The 19,017-nt window shown below is 43.2% G+C and overlaps 2 protein-coding genes across 3 annotated transcripts in view; both read left to right on the forward strand.

The window, feature by feature from the left end:
* The first annotated feature begins 2,407 nt into the window (after window positions 1-2,407).
* Window positions 2,408-7,344, forward strand: VMA21 (vacuolar ATPase assembly factor VMA21). The gene is made up of 3 exons (XM_084534762.1): window positions 2,408-2,504; window positions 4,208-4,317; window positions 5,529-7,344. Exons 1-3 carry the CDS (start codon window positions 2,452-2,454, stop codon window positions 5,669-5,671), a joined length of 306 nt encoding a protein of 101 aa, XP_084390888.1. The 5' UTR covers window positions 2,408-2,451; the 3' UTR covers window positions 5,672-7,344.
* A 1,455-nt stretch (window positions 7,345-8,799) lies between these two features.
* Window positions 8,800-19,017, forward strand: part of PASD1 (PAS domain containing repressor 1) — a gene marked incomplete at its 3' end in the record, with an annotated part of 103,709 nt that continues 93,491 nt past the window's right edge. The window contains exon 1 of one of the 2 annotated variants that reach the window (XM_084534759.1): window positions 8,800-14,918. Of the gene's footprint in view, window positions 14,919-18,428; window positions 18,449-19,017 lie in introns of those variants that run through there. The other variant, XM_084534758.1, reaches the window with a different exon arrangement.

The raw sequence follows: 19,017 nt of genomic DNA on the forward strand, positions 1-19,017 counted from the left end.
CATTACTCTGGTTCTAATTGCACAGAAGCTGGTGGCTAAGTCTGCAACCCGCTCCACACTTTGTTTTGAAAAGTTGAGCTTTGGGGCAGGAGTATCATGAAGAATTAGCCAATTCTTGTATTTCACATTTTCTGAAATGCATCTCTTTCTTCCTGGGGCACAAAGGTTTCCAGAATAGATAATAGAGAGTTTTTGCAGTATTGCTGGAGCCATGATGACTGAAAGAAAATGAAAGAGGAAAGGTTTGGTAGGAAGAGGCAATATCTTCAATTAGATCAACTGGCATCATTGGAAAAAACAGACAATGTTGCAGCACAGAAGTCCTTATGATGCAGAAAGAGATTGAGGGCCCCTAGAATTGTCTATTTGTTTCCTCAACTCTATCAGATGGTGCAATAAAAGATCTTATCGCTTCCTACACATGCCAGCTCTCTGTGTAGGAGTTGTCCCTCAGCACTGCAAATCTGGTCACAAGCACTATGTATCTTCCTCCAACCACAGCAAAGCATGGCCTGAAAAAAAAAAAAAAAAATTTCACACCTGCTCTTTCTTCTACCCCAGCACCTCTGGGGCTAAGCTCTAACTGTGTTAAAACATTTGCTAAGTCTTCAGTGAGTGGTTAACAGCCTCAAGGCTGGCTCTGCACAGTGCTGCTTGCTCACTACTAGGAAATCTCATTTCAAAAGCTGGACCCAGGGGGTCTCTCAGCACTTCTGCAGGATCAGCCCTTGTAACCTGTGTCTGTTCTGGCCCTACTGTGGTCCCTTCCCTGCTCCAGTTGCTGTTCTGATCATCTATTTTGTATCTTTCATTTTGAGGCATCACTGAGGAAAAGAAAAACCCTTGAAAATTACGTGTTTTCGCAAGCAGGTGGTTCTGTTTTTAAGTGCTCTCTTGTATGTTTTCTGCTTTCCAGCTCTGCACGTGCTGTGGGACTCCTTTTCTCCATCTGCCACTAGATGGTATAGCTCTGGCAGGCACTTGCCAGCTGCTCTGCACCCTCTGAGATGAAGTCCCCAGAACAGCAGCACCCTCAGTGCTCCTGCTGAGCACCCTGTCTGCACAGGCTCCCTTTTATGTCCTGAAGGTGTGTGGCTAGGGCTAGCAGGCTTTCTTACTGTAGTTGCCATTTGCTGGACAAATGGGAATCATCCGTTCACCAGCAGGCAGTCCTTTTCCAGATCTTTTTTTTTTCTTTTTTTAATTCCAAATCTTTTTTTTTTTTTTTTTTTTTTTTTTTTTTTTTTTTTTTAAATCCAGGTCTTTTAAAAGAACTGAAACAAAAATGCAAACAAAAACCTATTTTTTTCACGGTTGTAAAACTTTTATAATAGTTTTGTATTTCCTTTATGTGCTCGTGAAAGAACATTAGCTGAACATGCAGAAAATTATTCAGCAAAATTGTTATTAGTCTAGTTGATGAAAGAATGTGATGAGATATGCACCAATTTTGTATTAAAAAGCATGACTTGGGCTGTTAGGCCTTGAGTGATTTGCTGCTTTTTCACGTTTGATGTGCATCTCTCTGGTAGGTTTATGTGAGCCCGTTCCACTTTTATGTTTCCTTGTTTTGTTACTAAGCTGCCTTGTGTCACTGCTATTCCTACCGGGGAAGCAAACAGGAAAGCCAAAGCAGAAGTGGAAAGAACACCACGTATCTACCCATTAAGTGTTTGTGGCACCCACTTTTATCCTTTTCAGTCGTCTGATTTATATCTGAACTATGCAGCCGTATTTTTGCCAAATTATTTGTAATCATTCGGTAATCTATGAACACACAACACCTGCTCACAGGTTTGGGTTGGACGTGGCGAGTGGCTGGCTGGGGTTTGGTCAGACACTCCTGAGCAGTGTGAGGTGTGGAGGTTTTTAGGGCTGGATCTTGCTGTTTGAAGGAGGGCAGCTGCCGCTGTGCCAGGTCCCGAGCTGCGTGGCACGGGGACGAGGATCTGGGTGCCAGCAGAACACGGGGAAAGTCGTGTGTGGAGTTTGTGACTCACACCATTTGTATCTGGCTCGGCTGAGCAGTGAGGCAGCCCCATGGCTTTCCCATACAAGGGCCAAACGCCTTATTAATGCGGCGTGTGAGGCGCTTTTAGGCGACAGCTTTGAACCAAAGGGCTCCTAGACGCTATGGATGGACTCAACCCTGTGTGCTTATTCACTCAACACCCCCGAGCATGCGGGAGGAGCCTTAACCAGCTCCTGTGTGCGTGTGGAGGGGATGAGCTCCCGTGTGGGGGCTGAGCGGCCATAACGGGACCCGCAGCGACTCAGCCCTGAGGGGCGCCCGCTGCGTCCCCTCAACGACCCGCCCCCCCTCCGAGCCCCCCCCAGCCCGCACTGCGGCTGCGCGGAGGCGCCCGCGGCTGCTCTAAAGGCGGCCCCGCGCATGCGCCCGCGCCTCAGTCAGGTGACGGGAAGCGGCGGCGGCGGCGCTGAGGGGCGGTGATGGAGCGCTACGACAGGGCGGCGCTCGGCGGGCTGCCCGCGCCCGAGCTGAGGTATGGGGGGATGGAGGGCTGGGAGAGGGGGCTCTGGGGGTGGAGGGGGCTGGGGGAGGCTCGCAGTGAGGCCACGGGGTGGGGGGGGCTGGGGCCGGTGCTGCCAGGCCGCGGGGGGAAGGCCTGGGCCTAGAGGGGGGGACCCAGCCCTGGGGGGGGAGCATAGGCCTGGGGGCGTCCCGGGTTTGCTGTGGCCCCGGGAAGGCTCCGAGGTGGTAAGGAGGGGAGCCGCGCTGGGCCCGGGTTGTAGGTGGGCTGGGGGGAGTGCTGGAAGCCTGCAGGAGGGGGACTTGTGCTCGTCAGCGCTGGGGTTGTGGGCTCTGGGTGGCTGGGGGGGGGGTCTGTGTGTGGTGTCAGTGCGGGGAGGTGCTGGGGAGGTGTCTGAGCAGGGAGCAGGGTCCCGTTTTTATGCCTAAAGGATAGGGGAGGTTTAAAGGGGTTGGGCGTCCCAAGCAGAGAATGCTTTGGGCAAGCTGTAGTAAAAGGAAAGGCTCAGAGCAGCTCTTCTCTAAGCTATTTAATATGCGATTTAAAGGTATGGCAGTATGGTGTGGCCTAACTGGTAAAAAGTGCTGCTGGCTTTGATGTAAAAGCTGTCTGTGGCCACACATCGCTGTCTTTTTGTGACCCTCAGAGAATGAGGTTGTGTTTGTTCTTTGCTTTCCCTTTTCCAAAGAAATGTCAAGGGCAGAACGTGATTTTATGCAGTATGTTGTGGTACAAATATCTTTGGATAAAGCCTTTGAAATCTCAGTAGATGTCTGGGAGTTCTAAGAATCGTGCATCCCTGACTTGAATTGGCTTTGATGGATATTTGTGCTTCTGTCTTAAGGACTTTGAAGGCCTTTGTGACTTTGCTGTTGAGCCTGGTAGTCCTTGGAAGACAGAAGTGTATTGGTTGGTTTATGTATTTACTGCCACATGAAGCAATAAAGCCAGCAGAGCGGTTGACAAGTGGTAGGAGCACACCAAAACAAGCTGTACCCGTTGTTTTGTAAATACAGAACCTGTTCTAGCAGACAAATTCCAGGGAGACCTTACCAGCTGCACTTGCCTTCAGTGTGATTCTCTTGGCCAAAATCTTTTAAGTTTAGGTCTGGGAAGGAAAAAAAAAGTTACTGATGCTTTTGTGTAGTAGCTCGATGCACTAATTATTGTTATGGCTGCTCCAGTTTTCTTAGTGGAAAGTAGAAAATTATTTTAAATGTAGAGAGACAGGACATAATAAAAAGGAACTTAATTTCCAACAGTAAGCTCTTAATAGTCATTCCTTGTACTCCCCTCTCTGAGTCTGCAGTGTTTGTCATTTTCCTAGACTCGTAGTTAGTTTTTTTTCCACAGGAAATAGGGATCTTCAGGAGTTCTGGGGTAAAATACTGTCATATTTGTCATTCATGTGTATCTAATATTAGATATAGGAATTTCATATTGATGTTATTAAATGTTGTTAGTGTTTACAAAACACTAACAGAAAAGCCTAAATACTGCTACCTGCCTTGTTAGTGAACTTGAACTGGCAGTCAGTGCATCATTCTCAGTGCTGTGGCTTTCTGTTGCAGGCAGGGAATGCATACTCAGTCTTCACAGCTTCCAGGTGCACTTAATTCCTGCAAAGTAAATGGCTTACTTCTCTGGTTCTTGTGCTGTGTCAGGCATGCATACTCTGACTTCCTTCTATGTGTAACTTTTCTTATTTATTTCAGAAATGAGGGTTCATTAACATCAACTTTAAGAACACTTCTGTTCTTCACAGCTCTAATGATCACATTACCTGTTGGGCTGTATTTTTCATCAAAGGCTTATATATTTGAAGGTAATTTTGTTTCTGCCAATTAGCATTGCTGTTACAGAAATAGGAAAAGTTCTCCTTGTTTGGAACATTTATTTCCTTAAACAAACAAAAAATCCTGTAATGTCTAACTTGAACTAGAAAGTCATATAAATGTTTGATATATCTTTAGTTGCGTTGTGGTCTGCAATTTAATATTTACTGTTTGTTCCTCAGTGGTTTGTCATATATGGGTGCAGCATTCCCTTTACCTAAAGGGTATTTAACACCCCACTTCTTCAGAGCTGTACCAGAATTATCAGGGATATGTTTCCTGCAGTTATTGCAAACTAATTGTTTTTTCAAGATTAATGCTATTTACTGAACTTGTTTGCATTTCAAAACATACCTGCATTAAGTGTAAACCACTGAAATCAGCTGCTTTTAAGAGCAGTTTCAATGTATAGCCAAGTTGGAAGGTCCTCCAGGATGGTTCTCCTTTGGTGTTTACTGCTGTATGTAGTTCTGAAGGATGAAGCTGAAAGCTTGCTAAATAAATTTCAAGTGTATTTTCAGCGTATTATGTTTTGCTGTTCTTTTGTTGTTGTTTTTTAAACCTGAGGTGTTGCAAGCTGAGCCTTAACTTTAGTGTGTCAGTTAATGGCAAGATCCGTTAGCATTGCTAGGATCGGATTTGTGTTTGGGAGGGTGTTGTTTTGGTGTTTGCCTTTTTGTTGTTTCCTGATGAAAAGAAACAATGCTTTGTCTTCTGGTATTTTAAGGCTTGTTTCATGTGAGAGGTATCATGTATTTTAAGTGGTGAGTCGTTGTTTTAGAGCTTAAATTCAGAAGGTAGAAGTTCTCTAAATTGTTGTTCTGTAGATTTATCCTTTATAGCAGCAAACAAGCTACGTAATTGTGTTGTTGCTCTATTTTCCTGCCCCACAATAATTTACACTTGTGAAGAAAGGACGTTCAGGTTTATTTGGTGCTGGAGGATAATAAGAAGTGGATGTTGTAGAACTCAGCTGTTGACTTCAAAGTCAGGGTATTTTATCTGAAATATTTTGCAGTGTTGCTTTATATTCCAGGAATAATTTAAGGTCTGCAGTTATCGTGGTGCAATCTTTCTATGAATCTTTCTGAGATCAGTCTTTTGATGCAGCAATAAATGTAAATTTTGGTCTTTTGAAAAAGTTGTCATCTTCTCTTTCAGCATTGACAACTAATACTCTTTCCTTCTCTTGTTTCCTCAGGTACCTTAGGAATGTCCAACAGAGACAGCTATTTTTATGCTGCCATAGTTGCTGTAGTTACTGTTCATGTGGTACTTGCTCTGTTTGTGTACGTAGCGTGGAACGAAGGTACTCGACAGTGGCGGGAAGGCAAACAGGACTGAAAAGAAAATCGTCATCTGATACCTACAGACTGTACATACAATTTTTGCGGGTTGAATGAAAAACATTCTTCAAAATGTATAATACTTGTGTACAAAGATGAGGCTAATGTCTCGATTCTGTTCAGTTACAGTAAGACTTGTGCTTGTCCTGGATGTGTAGCAATATGTTGTCAGATGCTGATGGAAGTTGTACGTAGCTGTAGCCAGCTTCTACTAGCATGAGCCAAGGAGGTCTTTACCTGAAATCAGAATGAAGTAATTACTTAAAAAAAAAAAAAAAAATCATGATAATCCTGTAACTATTTTTGTCATTCTCTAGTGTTTTTCTGGCCTTTTCTTAGAATAATATTGGCATGAAACAAGCATTACATTTTCAAGTAACTGAATTGCTAGTTAAAAGGCGATATATCTAACTTACTGTCCAATTGAATTCAAGGTGAGATTTCTTAGTTTCCCCACTTCTGAGCATACAGTCCAGCTGTGCGTTCTGTGCTAATTCCTCAGGTTACTACATGTGTGGCTACTTTGGCAGAGGTGGAATAAAGGCAATAACTGAATTGGCAGCTGTTTGCAGTGCTGCACTGGGCAGAAGCTTTTTACCTTTAGTAATTGAAAGATGTCAGAAAAAGCTGAAGATGTTCTCTGAAAAACTCATTAAGGAGCAACCTCTGAAGTCTGTTAAAGTATTCTGGCTTCTCACCACTGTACAATGCTGCTTTCTGGCGTCTGTAAGTCACTTTGTTCAAATTACAGATAATCATGCAGGGTGAATAGGTTATTTAAAAAGTAACGCATGGTTAATGTGCTCAGTGACCCTAAAGTGCAGTTACAATTTGAGTCAAAATACTAGACAAGTTTCGTCTTCTGTTAGGGGAAATTACACCTCAAGGAAGGGAAAAAAATAGTAATTATGAGTTTAGAAGTAATTGCAACAATAGAACTGGTTAGGAATTCATATGTCGTCTTCCTAATTTGGAATACTCACTTTCTCTCATTTTCAAATGTAATTTTTGATTATGGTGTAAAATTTAATTTCTTAATTTCCTTTTGTAATGTTTTGGGAGTGATTGTCTTAGTGCAGCGCTCATCTTTCTGCTCTTCCACGATTAATTTTGATGAAGCAAAAGAAATGGTGTAATATATTTTTATATTCCTGTGTATGTCCTTGATAATTGCTGAAGGATGTGACTGGATTGCCTGTGGTGAAGGAACAACAGTAACAGCTGTAACAACCCACATGAATGGGCAGTAGAGGAACAAACGAGATGTAAGGGAGAAAACAAGCTGTACATGTCCTTTATGAAGCAGAACACAAGTGATCACATTATGGCAAATTTGCTTTTCTTCATAAATATTAACTTGTACAGGGTGGATCGATGCAATATGTTGATCTTTTTTCCCCTCATTTGTGTCTGGAGACTTTCTGTAGTAAAACCATGGTGAAATTCGTGTTATAGAATAATAAGCTGGATTTCATTTCTCTGTTGTGCCGTGTTAGCAGGCTACTTACTCTGCAGATAAAAGGTTCTAGCAATGCACAGGACTCTACGAATGCTGTTGATTGCTTTTAAGCTATTGTACTTGAGGTCTTTCTGTTAATTTGAGTTTTCCAGTTTGTTGTATTAGTTGAGCATTTTTGGAAGTGTTTTGCTTAATAGACGACTTGGAATGATTGTGTTGATACATCTGTCTTTTGTAACAGACCCGTAAGTGAGACAAATCAGGTATCTTTATGCAGGAGCTAGAAGAATGTGTTTCCATGGTTCATTCCTCTTACCTCCACCCTAACCCTGTGTGTGTGCAAAAACACACACTGTGTACTAGGATGTAGCTGAAGCATTACCAATGACTTCTACAGAGGAGTGCAATGCTAGCACTAATCAGTCTTTACTTTTTTTTTTTTTTTTTTAGGAAACATTAGCTTTTCTCATCCAGAAGTCCATTGCTAGATTGCTGCCAGCAAGCTGGAGAACAGCATCATAGCCCCGAAATACAAGTTTCAGGAGTTTGTACATTGCCATGTTGGCTTCCTGTTCTCCAGTTTAGAGATGCTGTAGAACAAACACTGCTTTTTACTAAGGAACTACCCTGCAATACAAGGTCCAGTAAATAAATGCTTGTGCTGTACAGTTTTTAAGTAATATCTTTAATGATGCTTATGAATAGCACAGCTTACAAGTAGATCAGAGATCAGCTATGGCATTGTTCAATAGCCACAGTCATTTATAACAGAGTATAAATGTGAAGAAAGTTGTTCTGTACTAGCTGGGTCTAGTGCTATATCTATTGTTTCATGTACCAGAATTCCTAGACATTAATTTTTTAGGAATAGTAAGGAAACAATTGCTTATAATTATAACAAAAATCTAAAGAGTTTGATCTGTGCTGTACATAGAGCCACTACAATATCTCAGCAACTGGTGATGGGTAACAAGAGTTAAGCATTAATCCATCCATAGGAAGGTCTTTGCCTTTGGAGGTAATGTTTTGATCCCCAGTGTTCTCCCTGAGAAGAGGTAATTCCTGAGTCTCTGGACAGTTACGGACAGTAATGGTCATGGACTACTGGGTTTTGTGTTGCCTGTGCTTGGAAGCTGAAAACCACTCAGGTAAGTGGCGCAAAGACAGCAGTCAAGCGGTGGAAATACACCGTGACTGGGGAGCTCAAAGAACAGAAACTGCAGCCTTGTGCTGTAGTGTATGTGGAATAGATGCTGTGCTGGGACTCCTGTTGTGCCTTAACAATACTAAGATTTATTTTATTTCAAGAGCTTTATTGCAGTCTCTTTGGGTTGTGTTTACTTCCCTATTTCCTCATGTCCCTGTTAATGTCAAAGTTAGTTCTCACCTTTTTTATTGTGTAATGGTCATTGTGATTGTTCTAGAGCATAAATAATACCATTTAAATGTGGAAACTGATCAAAGCTGTGGAGTAATCAATATTTTTGTTGTGGTGCTTTTATTTTCTATTAAAATGATACATAATTTGTAATGATGTAGTACTTTAAAGTGGTGCTGTAATTTTGTTCATTTTGTTACTAGGAATGGATATGAAACAACTGTTAAAAAGACAAAATTGGGAAATGTGGCCTTTCAGTACTTGAAAACCTTCTCAGTAAGAGTCCATTGCTTTTGTATAGGTTTACAGTTACGCAGTTTAGCTAGAGCAAGCATTTTGAAACTGAGTTTGCAGCAGAAATTTCCTGGAATGTTTCCCAAGATTATGAAGAGTAAAGATAATAGGGGAAATTGAGAACTGGAAAATCAGGAACTTCTCAAAATCAGTTTAACTTTTCTTCTGTACTTTTTATCATCTTCCTGTTTTTTAATGTCTGCAGAATCCTGGTGTATTCCCAGCCTATGGAAGCATGCAGGTGATTAACTTTGGTTTGTGGTTAATGATGAATTAATGATGAATTTAATTCATCTGTGAGCTGTTCCCACTGAGTGGGAATTTTGCAGGGAAATTGATGATCATGTTAACAGGAATTCTGTCATAACGTATGCACTTCAAGTAGTCTTTACAGTATATTGAAAGAAAACAAAATACTGCCTACTTTAGTTTTGCTGTATAACTGTGGGCATAGTAATACAGAACTTAAACAACCTCTTCTGTAATTTGCATAATTATGATTGTCGGACACAGATTGATAGAAATCTGAAGGACATGACTTTTTCATGCTGTATTAGCAGCGTGACAAACTAGATGGCAGGCTTCCCTCTCAATTTCCCATGATGGGGGAGGAGAAGTTGTGCTTGCTGAGAAATTGTATTCTCACTTAATACAATGGTGAGTAGCAAAATGTTTGAGGTTGTTGCAATTCTGATGGTTTTCAAACAGCTGCATGGTTCTTGTAGTTAAATGAACTTCTGACAGCCCACACAACAGGACAGGGTGTGCTCAAAGCCTCCAGGCAGGAATACTGTTGGTAAGAGTTCAGGTGAGTAGAAGACAGGACAGGAGAGGGCCTTTAAAACAGTATTTGCGCGTCTTATTTCTGGGTAATGTACCTGGGTATGGCTGAAATTGAGGTAGGCTACTGCCCATGGGAGAGGAAGTAAGGGTCCTGTGAAAGCAGAGGAGTGACTTGGCATAGCGTGAGGGCTGGTGTGTGCTGGCACAGCTTGGTACGTGATGGCTTAGGCAGCATATGGTTTTGTTCAGAAGTGTTTATCCCGTTGTTCTTTAGAGGATTATGCAGTCATTGATCTGAAATATTACATGTAAATCGTACAAAACAGCAGGCCAGCTCCATTTGTATCTTTCAGCTAAAGTTGTTCATAGGCTGACAGCCGTGCATCTCCTTTTGTGCAAATCTGGGGCACGCTTGCTCAGCCTGCTGCTGTAGAACTAACATCGTTACTAGCTCTGAGTCATCTCTTAGGGCAGGGTCAAGCCCTTGGAGTGGAAATACTTCTTAAATAAAACACCACAGAGCAACTGCCACCAGTGTTTCATTAGCTGTAATCAACTGTCACTTTAAGGGAGGCACGAGAGCTTCTAATTCACAGTTCACAGGAAGCGGTGCTTGCTGTTCCCCTGCAAGGGAAGGCTCCCTTGTGCTTGAGTGGGGCCTGCAACAAGGAAATACTGTATGATTTGGGGCCCCCACAGTCATTCTGATATCTGAAGGTGGCTGCTACGGTATGAATTGCTGAGATGGTGGGAGGGCTGAATTACAGTGCTGTGTAGCTGTGCTGAGCAGGGGGGTTAGATGGGACAGAGGGACTCGAATCTCACGGGACTTGAATGCCATTTAAATGTGAAATGGTAAGAAAAAGTATGGGGAAAGTGATTTTTCTAAAAAGCATCTTTTTCAGATGCTGATCTTCCAGTTTGTACTGTGGAAAGAAGGGACAGAGCAATGGTGCTCCCATTTCTGGAAGGCAGGGATAGCAAATGAAGCTCTGTGGTGGAGGATGACTGGGAGAGGAGCTTGGAAAGTCATGTAGCCAACTTGTTGGCTGGCCCAGTGAATCCCAGCCTGGGACTGAGCTTTCTTGTTGCTGCCTGTCATGTTTCGGGAAACTATTTGTCCCACAGGCTTGTGGTTGGTATGTTCCTGTTCCAAGTGGTGCCTGGTGTTTCTCAGGCACCTTAATTTCTACTGGGCTTTTACTCTATCACTGACTACATATCAGCCTGGAAGAAAGCTGTTGATGCTTTGAGTTGGTGTATGACACTGTAATGTAATATTTTTAGTGTAAATGCCCCAAGGCATAGGCACAGGGTGTGTGTGATTAATTAAAGCTGCTTTTAATTGAAGGGTGATTTATGAGTGAGAGTAATGCAGTGAAAGTTAAAGAACAAAAACTGTGGGTGCAGGCCCGTGTTGTGGGCACCGCAGAGGAGCCATTTAATAACGTTGCTGGTTTTCAACCTCAGGATGCAGTTCATCTCTGAACTTCTGTGATCCATCCGTAATGCCAGAGTTCTGATGCTGGAGATGAACTGAAAATACCAAAGTTTAGCTCTCTATCTGGAGTGTTTCAGGTCATTTCAAGGGAACGAGTCCTTGAAGTATTTATTGGTGGTTTCCAAAGGTGATGGTGATGATTTGGGTGTTTGAACTGCTTTGATGGCTGTTTGTGTGTTAGGTACAGCTGTGTTTAAATGTGGAGGGGCTGTAGCCTGGATGGCAGATTCGGCAGCATCCTTCAGACTTGCTGTGTCGGTAGCAAATTGTTTGTGCTCTGTTTACTGTTTGCTTTCATACTTAATGGCTCCAGAAATGTTGTTAGAAATAATCTTGAATAACGGATGTTTAACTAAGTGAAAACTGGATCTTTACTTGTTTTTTATATTTGAAATAAAATTATAATAGCACCTCTCATCACGATGATGGCTGATCTGTTATATGTTAAACCAGTTCCTTTATATTTAGCCAGCATTTACTTCCAACCCATTATACTTCTGCAAGCAGCAGCAACTTCCTCACTCTTTTTTAGCACTTCTCCCTCTTTACATCTCCCAGCTATTTGCTCCAATCTGAAGCACTTGATAAATATTTTCCATAGTGAGACATCTGTTGTGATTCCTAGTTAAGATTATATTGAGCTTTACAGGGAAGGGTGAGGGGTTTTTATAATACTTGAGAGGGCTTTCCTGCCCGTGTGTCTTCAGAACTGTTAGTGATCTTAGCCCTTACATTTGAGACTTAAATGGTAATGCCAGGGAGAAAAGTTTCCAATTTTATAAATGATTCTTAGTTGGATAGCCATTTCTCATGGGCCCTGGGAAAAGTAATGAATAGCACTAAAATAATAGGATGTTTGTGTTGTCATAAGCTTGCAGAATACAAAACAGTCCAACGCTGCTTCCAAATGTAATTTTGTCTCAGCATACTACAGAAAAGTGCACTGGGTAGCAGATCTTCATGAACGCAGTGAGTTGACTGCTGTCCTGAAGAAATCACCTTATAACCTGATGTATTATGCTAAAGGAGTTCTGGGGAACAAACAGCAAATGCGTTTAAGTGGAAGGAGAGAGGTGCTCCGTGCAGTCAGCACCTGGTAACTCATGGGGTCACCGGGCCTGTCTTTCAGCTGTCTCCATAAAAAGGAAAAAAGAAATCATACTTCTCATGGGTGTAGACACACCTCAGAGAGGTAAAGGGATTTGCCTCGTGTTATGTCAGGTCACACATTTAAAATTGAAGGGTGGTCATGGAAAGGGACTGGAACTTGAATCATCTGACCTGCTGGCAGCAACATCTGCTGTTTGCCTCCATTCATCCACAGTGTTTGTAGGGATTGTTCTGGTCACATGTTGAATCTGTGGATATCAAGAATGTTAGCTGATTTTTTGTAGTTTGATGTTTTCTTCAAAGCCTGTTCAGCTCGCTCACTCTAGTGCACGCTTCTCTTTGTCAGTTCTTCTGAGTATCCCACGAAATCCCTGTCTCAGCAGGTCTTCACCTTTTTTTTTCAGCTGGCTTCAGGCTTCTCTGGTCATCTTTCATGCATGCCTCATCTCTGTCTGCTGCTTTCCTCCCAGCTCCTTCTGAAATCTTCAAAAAATAAGCTACTTCATGTTTGCACATAGCTGGAGGATGCTGCTGCACTTTGCTTGTTTCCATTATTCTTTCAGTAGCATTAGCACTGTGGTTTCATCCTGCTTTGCTCCCCAAAAACACAGCCCTGCATTTGCCCACAAAACCTTGCTGGGAATGAGCTGTGGTCAGGATGCACAGCATGCATGTGGTATCTGAGAGAACGGCTGGCATGAGGCTGGGAGAATAAGGAAGTGAGTAAATAATAAAGGAATTAGACTAATATAAATACCCTAATTTTTCATGTATGCCTTTGGGTACGTACATGTCTTAGTCTTAGCTCTAAGCAGTTTGTTTGGGTAAATACATCTGAGCATGACTAATCTGCATTTGTCTCCTTCTTCTCTCCTTTCCCAAAACACTGTACCATTTAAAATGTTTCATTTTTCTGTGTATAAAAATATTCTTCTATGATCCAAAAACTTTTCACATTTTTCTAGAACAATTGGTGGAAGTATTTTTATTAATCTTTTTATTAAAGTGCTTCTATCTGCAATACACAATGAAGGCAAGTGAATTGATTTTTTGAGACAGGCTGGCTTTCTATCCTACAGAAATGATGACTCATGAGATTCACCCAGCCCTCATCTGTATTCCTCCCCCAGCTAATAAGTTAAATGTGAGTTTTATGTTTGTATTAAAAGGCAGCCTGTGCTTACCTCACCAGGGAGCTTGTTTGAACATTGAGTTCACGAGAGGAAAACTTTTTTGTCGAAGTAAAACTGTGTTTCTGGGCATTAAGGTGCTTGAAAAATGTTCCTTTATCTTTGAGCTTGTTAGTAGTGCATATGGAGAGTATCGGGCTGCATGAGATACTTTGCTGATAAAAAAGCAACTTCTGTTGCCATTCAGACTGACACAGTGCTGCAAGTGGTTGTGCCGATGGAACGAAGAAGGGAGCGTGGAGGCACTTCAAGTCAGTGTTGCTGCTGGTGTCCTGTGCCACAAGAAGGCTGGAGCTGGCTGCCAGATTAATGAAGCCAAGCTTGTTTAAAGCTAAATCGAGTACGGCCACGCAGTTCTGCGGTGCAGATGTGCCGTGAGCCTGCAGCTCACTCTGAGGCTCAGGAAATACCAATGCCACCTACTTTTAGGGCTGCTGTGCATGCATAGCCACAGGACTCAAGGTAGGGCATTGCTCTGGGGCAGCCTCCAGGGCCTGTTTTAGGCACAGCTCCAGAACCCAGTGTGCTGCTGTGAGGTGGAGGGCCTAAAACCTGGGAGCCGCACTGGGGCTTTCAGGATGTGTGGAAAAGTCATAACAACCTGTTTCGTACTTGCTGGAGTCTGAGATGTGCAGAGGATCTTCTCTGTTACGTTGCTCGGCCTAATTTAATTTTTTAATGTATTCATTAGATCAGCAGAGCTAGGAAAATAAATCTCTCTTCAGTTGACTTTTTAAGGGGTTTTCTCATTCCTGCTCCTGGGAGTTCTAGCATTTACTGAAACCTATAATCATCTGCAAGTCCTTTTCCAGTGCTTTACACTTTCAAAGTGTTTTGCCAACGCTAATTAGTTATGTTAATGAGAGCCAGAGGTTTCTCTGTATGAAAGCACAAGGAAAGCTTTTGCTGTGTTCCCTTTTTTTAATGTGGAGGAAGAAGTGAATATACTGTGGTCCCACATATCTATACATAACTCTGTGGTAAGTGCATAAAAGGGAATGATGCCTTCTCTAGAAGTCATTTGGTGTCAGTTAAATGAGGAAAAAAAAATAAATTTAAAGCCAGGTCCTTTATGTGAATCAATTGCGAGGAAAGCATCAATTGGGATTAAGGATGGAGCTTGAGGAACCAGCCGTGGTACAGGCTGCTTTGGAGAGCTGGCCTTGAAAAGTGGCTTGCAGTGGGTGTTCCAGTTGCATTTTTATTTAGTTGTTGTATTTTTATTTAGTTGCATATTTAACTGCAGACTCTGAAGCAGAGATGCTTACTCCTGTTAGAGAGCCTAGCCTGATGCTGGTTATAAGATTTGATCCTTTCATGATGCAACTATTGTGTATCCCAGAATAGAGCTGAACTCCTGAATTGCTTTTGCCTAGGTGCCGTCAGCATCTGTCTGCAGATGGTGCATGAGGCCAAAGCAGTGACAGTCTGGACAAGTGTCTTGCCCTGTCTTCCCTGCTGTTAATTATTCAGCAGCTCTACAAAATGAAGTCCTGTTTTTCCAAGTACTCCTTGGTGAAACCCAAAGAGGTAAAGCAACAGCTTGAGAGGCAAAGCTTTGCACAAAGAAATCCGCACTGAACATCAATTTTTCCCTTTCCGGTCACTGCAGCCCTAATACTGCCTTGCAGATGTTGCGTTGACTGGTTTACTTTTGAAAAAATACTTTTGTAATTGATTTTCCAGGAACAATAAGAACAGACAACTGTTTCCTGCCTTTGCCATTCCCTATGGTGGGAAGGGTTGGCTGTATTTAGAGAGACTGCAGAACAGGCATGTCCATGCTCTCCGTCGGCCAGAGCTACGGGCATCTTTCTGCACGCCTCCAGCTAAGGCCAGACAGTCTGCAGAGTCCTGTTTAAAAAGCCTCTGGAGACTTTGCAGCATTTTTATTTTCCTGGAGCTCTCCACAACAAGTGTGCTGCTGTGAATGGAGTTCTTAATAAGAGAACCTGCAGAGGTGCCAGTGATTAACTGGGGCACATATGACAAAGGGTTAAGCTTTGTGTCCCACAGAGCGCTCAACAAAGAATGCATGGAGTACGCAGTGTCCTCCTGACTTCTGAAATACCATCTGTAAGAATAAAGGACGAAAGCAACTTAGACCGTTAACATCACGTCTTCCGATGGAGAGAAATGCTTGGGGCAGAGCAGCATGGGGGAGGAAGAAGAGACTCCGCTATGGCAGAAATGGAAGCTGAACTGCCCATTAAAGTTGAAAGACTGAAAATGTCTGGTGGATAATTCACGTTCTTGGCTTACAAACTCAGTTGGGATTTGGGTTGCAAGTAGGGCAAGCACCAAAAGCATAGGTGAGACACATCTGCTGAAAAATGAGGGGCACTCTGTGAATCAGTAAGGGATGTCTTTAGAGTTTTGTAGACAATATTTAGTTTTCCTTTGGATTCCCCTTAACTGGTACCAACAGCTTTCCTTAGTCTGAATTTCATCAGTGATCAACTGATATAATGCTGCGTGTGGGCTGAATGCCATACACCATTCCGAACTTATAAGCACAAGGTAAACCACGTGCCAGTGCAAAACACGATCCCCAGAATTTCCAAACCCTCTTAAGATTAAAAGTACATTATAATGAAGATAGTATGTGTGCCCCCAAACACCTAATTTCCCAGAAAAGTAACTTACACAGTGCGTATTTTGCAGTTTGATGGTTTTCCATATGACATCCCCAAATGAATGGGGAAATCAGTAGCAAATGCATATGCTTGTTGAACAAGATCTTTATGAAGCATAGGGGCTGTTCAAATGCTTTAGGGGATGAGCGTATTTATTACAAGCTGATAATCCTTGTAACTTGTTATGTTAAAACATAAATGGATTAGAGCATAGTGTGAGAAGCGTGACAGTGATTAATAAACTGCAGAAATAAATATGCTAGAACCATAAATGATATTGTAATTCTTTAAGGGGAAGTTGCACCCCTGTTCCTTTACAATGGTGTTGTGACTCTGTGTTAGTCCAAGTTTGAGTCAGTGCCTCCATGAAAATCTCCTGACTTGCCTTCCAAAACAACATCAAAGATGAAGGGAGAAAAACAGACTTGACAAAACCAGGTCACTTCAGCAGCAAGAGCGGAGTGGGCTGAGCAGCTCTGCCTCCCAAACCAAAGCTTTATTTCAGGAGCGTTGCTGCGCTCCCCTTAGTGTGTCACTGGTGCCGTTCTCAGCAGTGAGGGACCAAAAAGCATCACAGCAGCAGACAAAGGGCTGCAGGCCTTTGCCAAAGCCTGGTGTCTCCTTTCAGAGTGCTGCTCTCCTGAGATGGAGGATATGGAGATGCACAAGGCATCCCTTCCCAGGGGATCTCCTTGGCTTCAATTAAGTTATTATCTCAGTACAAAATAAACAACTTCTTTCACCTGGGGCTTTCCTGGGTAGGATTTTGAGCACAGCAACCTAATAATGTTTCCAGCTCTTTGGGATTTGAAATGGTGTTCTTGCCTTTTGGTGTAAGTAGAAGGTGATCACAAAGCATGTGGGAGATCTTTAATCTTCTAGATTTACATTTTGTAGGTTTATCGTGTTGCTTAAGCTTTTTGTTTCATCTTGAGCACTGGCAAGGCAAGCAGGTAAATAAAGGTAGGCCCAGAGCACATTAATGTGCTTTTTTTCCTGAAATCATTGGAGCAGCCAAGCCCCTCCCCCCCCCACAGCCCCCTTGACCACAGCCCCACCCACCCATCTGCATTTCATAAGGGTATTAGTGGTGTAATTAATAGTTGTATAACAGTACCTAATTAAACTCTGATCATATAGTGTAAATTTAACTTGATTATCGTTAGCCTCAGTGAACTCTGCAGGAGATTAATCCCCGCAATTCAATCAGCGCAGAAAGCAACAGGGCCAGTCCTGCTGAGGGCTGAATTTCCAGCATCTGGAAAGGCTCTGCCCTCCGAAATCCTGCCGCGGGAGGTAGTGGCACAGAGCCCCAGGTGTCGGCCAGGGGATCGCATCACAGCCAGAGCCTCACCATTCCCCAACTGGTTAAAAGCCACTGGGCTGCCAGCAAGTTCCTGGGGCGTGCATCTTCACATCACCGAACAAGGAGTCGGTGAGAGGATTAGGGCTTACATAAGAGTTTTATGTCTGTACTGGAGCTACAGCCCCTGTGTGTTAGTGGGCTGTGCCCACTGATAGTTCATGGACACCAGGCCCTATGGAGCGACTAAAAGCCGTGTTTTGTTCACAATCAGACTTCAAATACAGGACCTGGTCCGTGTCTTACAGAAGCTGGTGGGGTTTTGTCTGGGGGAACAGAGCCAGGGCAATAATGTTATTTCTTTATCTTGATTTCTCCAGATTAAAACGCTCTGTGCTTTCCTGCTGCCCAGTGTGCTAAAGAATGTTTCCCTTTTCATTTGCTAGCATACCAAATGAGCCTTTGGTAAAATCATCTTTTCTCCTGTCTCTAGTCCAGAAGCACAGAGCGTGGTTTTTGTCCTGTCTTTCACCCAGCACATCTGTTTTTTTGCTGCTAATAATAGTTTAATCAATGGGGCCGATCCCGGCGTGTTCTCAGCCTGACAGTAGCCCAGAAGACCCAGCTGACAGCAGGGCTGTTGTACGCGTCATTTTTTTTTTCCAAGTGTTTTGTGCTTAATTAAAAGCAAAGAGAAAGTTTTACTCTTGTTTGCATGAATGGTCACATCAAACAGTAGAGGAAAATCTAGGCCAAGCTGCTTTCAGCAGGCGAAGGAACATTATACCATTGCACCGCGTCCTTTCGGAGCAGCAATATCTCTTAATAAACGGCAGGGACCTTTTGAACTCTCTCTGAGGCGGGGAGCTTTGCTTTTCATTAGCAGCCCGAAGCCCACCTTGCCTCTCCCTCGCTCGCCGCGGCGTGGCTGTTGTGGGAAGATGTGTCTGCGTGGGATGGGGGACGAGGAGTCCCTGCGGGTGGAAGTGCACTGGGTGCACGCTCGTTGCCTACAGAAATGGTGCCGCTTATGTAACTCTCTCTATGAGTAATAAGGTAAAACTCTGACAACTCCTCTGCAGGAGGTTGCGGAGGGTTTGGTGCTCTGGGCTGATGAAAAGGTAAGTCAGGGATTTGTCTCTCGTTGCCCAGGTGTGTGTTAGCCTTGCTGGAAAGGTGCTCAAAAATGCCGGGTTTAAATGCGTTTGCAGCCAGTGGTGCTTCACGCAAGCACAGCCACGCTGCCTGAAACCCCGTTTGTTACGGATCGTTTTAGGGCATTGATGCTTTGTGAAATAGCTCTGTAACTTGTTTGTACTGCTTCTGATTTCCTCAAAGATGAGCCTGTGTCTGAAACACAATTAGGAATGTGCTGTTCTTAAGCTTAAATGGCTTTCCCTTAAATTTTATAGTGGCAATAACACTTTTGAGTGAAAGCTGTGCTCTGGCAGCGAAATGCTTTACATTTAATGACCACAAGCTGTTGGTGTTGCTCAGAATGTGACTTGCTGGGGCTTTGCTGCTGTCGTTTGCGCTTGCAGAGTTGTGCTCCCTGTTTGTCCAAGCAAAAACATCTGTGTTTTCCAGCAGGTGTGTGCTGGATGCTTGCGTACATGAGTGCGGGTACCCACCCCTGCTCTGGTTTAAGGCTGCAGTTGTGGGTCGAGGCGGGCGTGCTGCTGTGACAAGG

The sequence above is a fragment of the Aythya ferina genome (assembly GCF_964211825.1).
Source record: "Aythya ferina genome assembly, chromosome: 13".
Taxonomy (NCBI): domain Eukaryota; kingdom Metazoa; phylum Chordata; class Aves; order Anseriformes; family Anatidae; genus Aythya; species Aythya ferina.

What these genes read in the sequence shown, in the direction of transcription:
- VMA21 (XM_084534762.1), top strand. Translation starts at nt 2,452, where the DNA reads ATGGAGCGCTACGACAGGGCGGCGCTCGGCGGGCTGCCCGCGCCCGAG. An exon ending in CTGCCCGCGCCCGAGCTGAG is followed by an intron (nt 2,505 to 4,207) that starts GTATGGGGGGAT and finishes TATTTATTTCAG; the next exon opens with AAATGAGGGTTCATTAACAT. An exon ending in AAAGGCTTATATATTTGAAG is followed by an intron (nt 4,318 to 5,528) that starts GTAATTTTGTTT and finishes TTGTTTCCTCAG; the next exon opens with GTACCTTAGGAATGTCCAAC.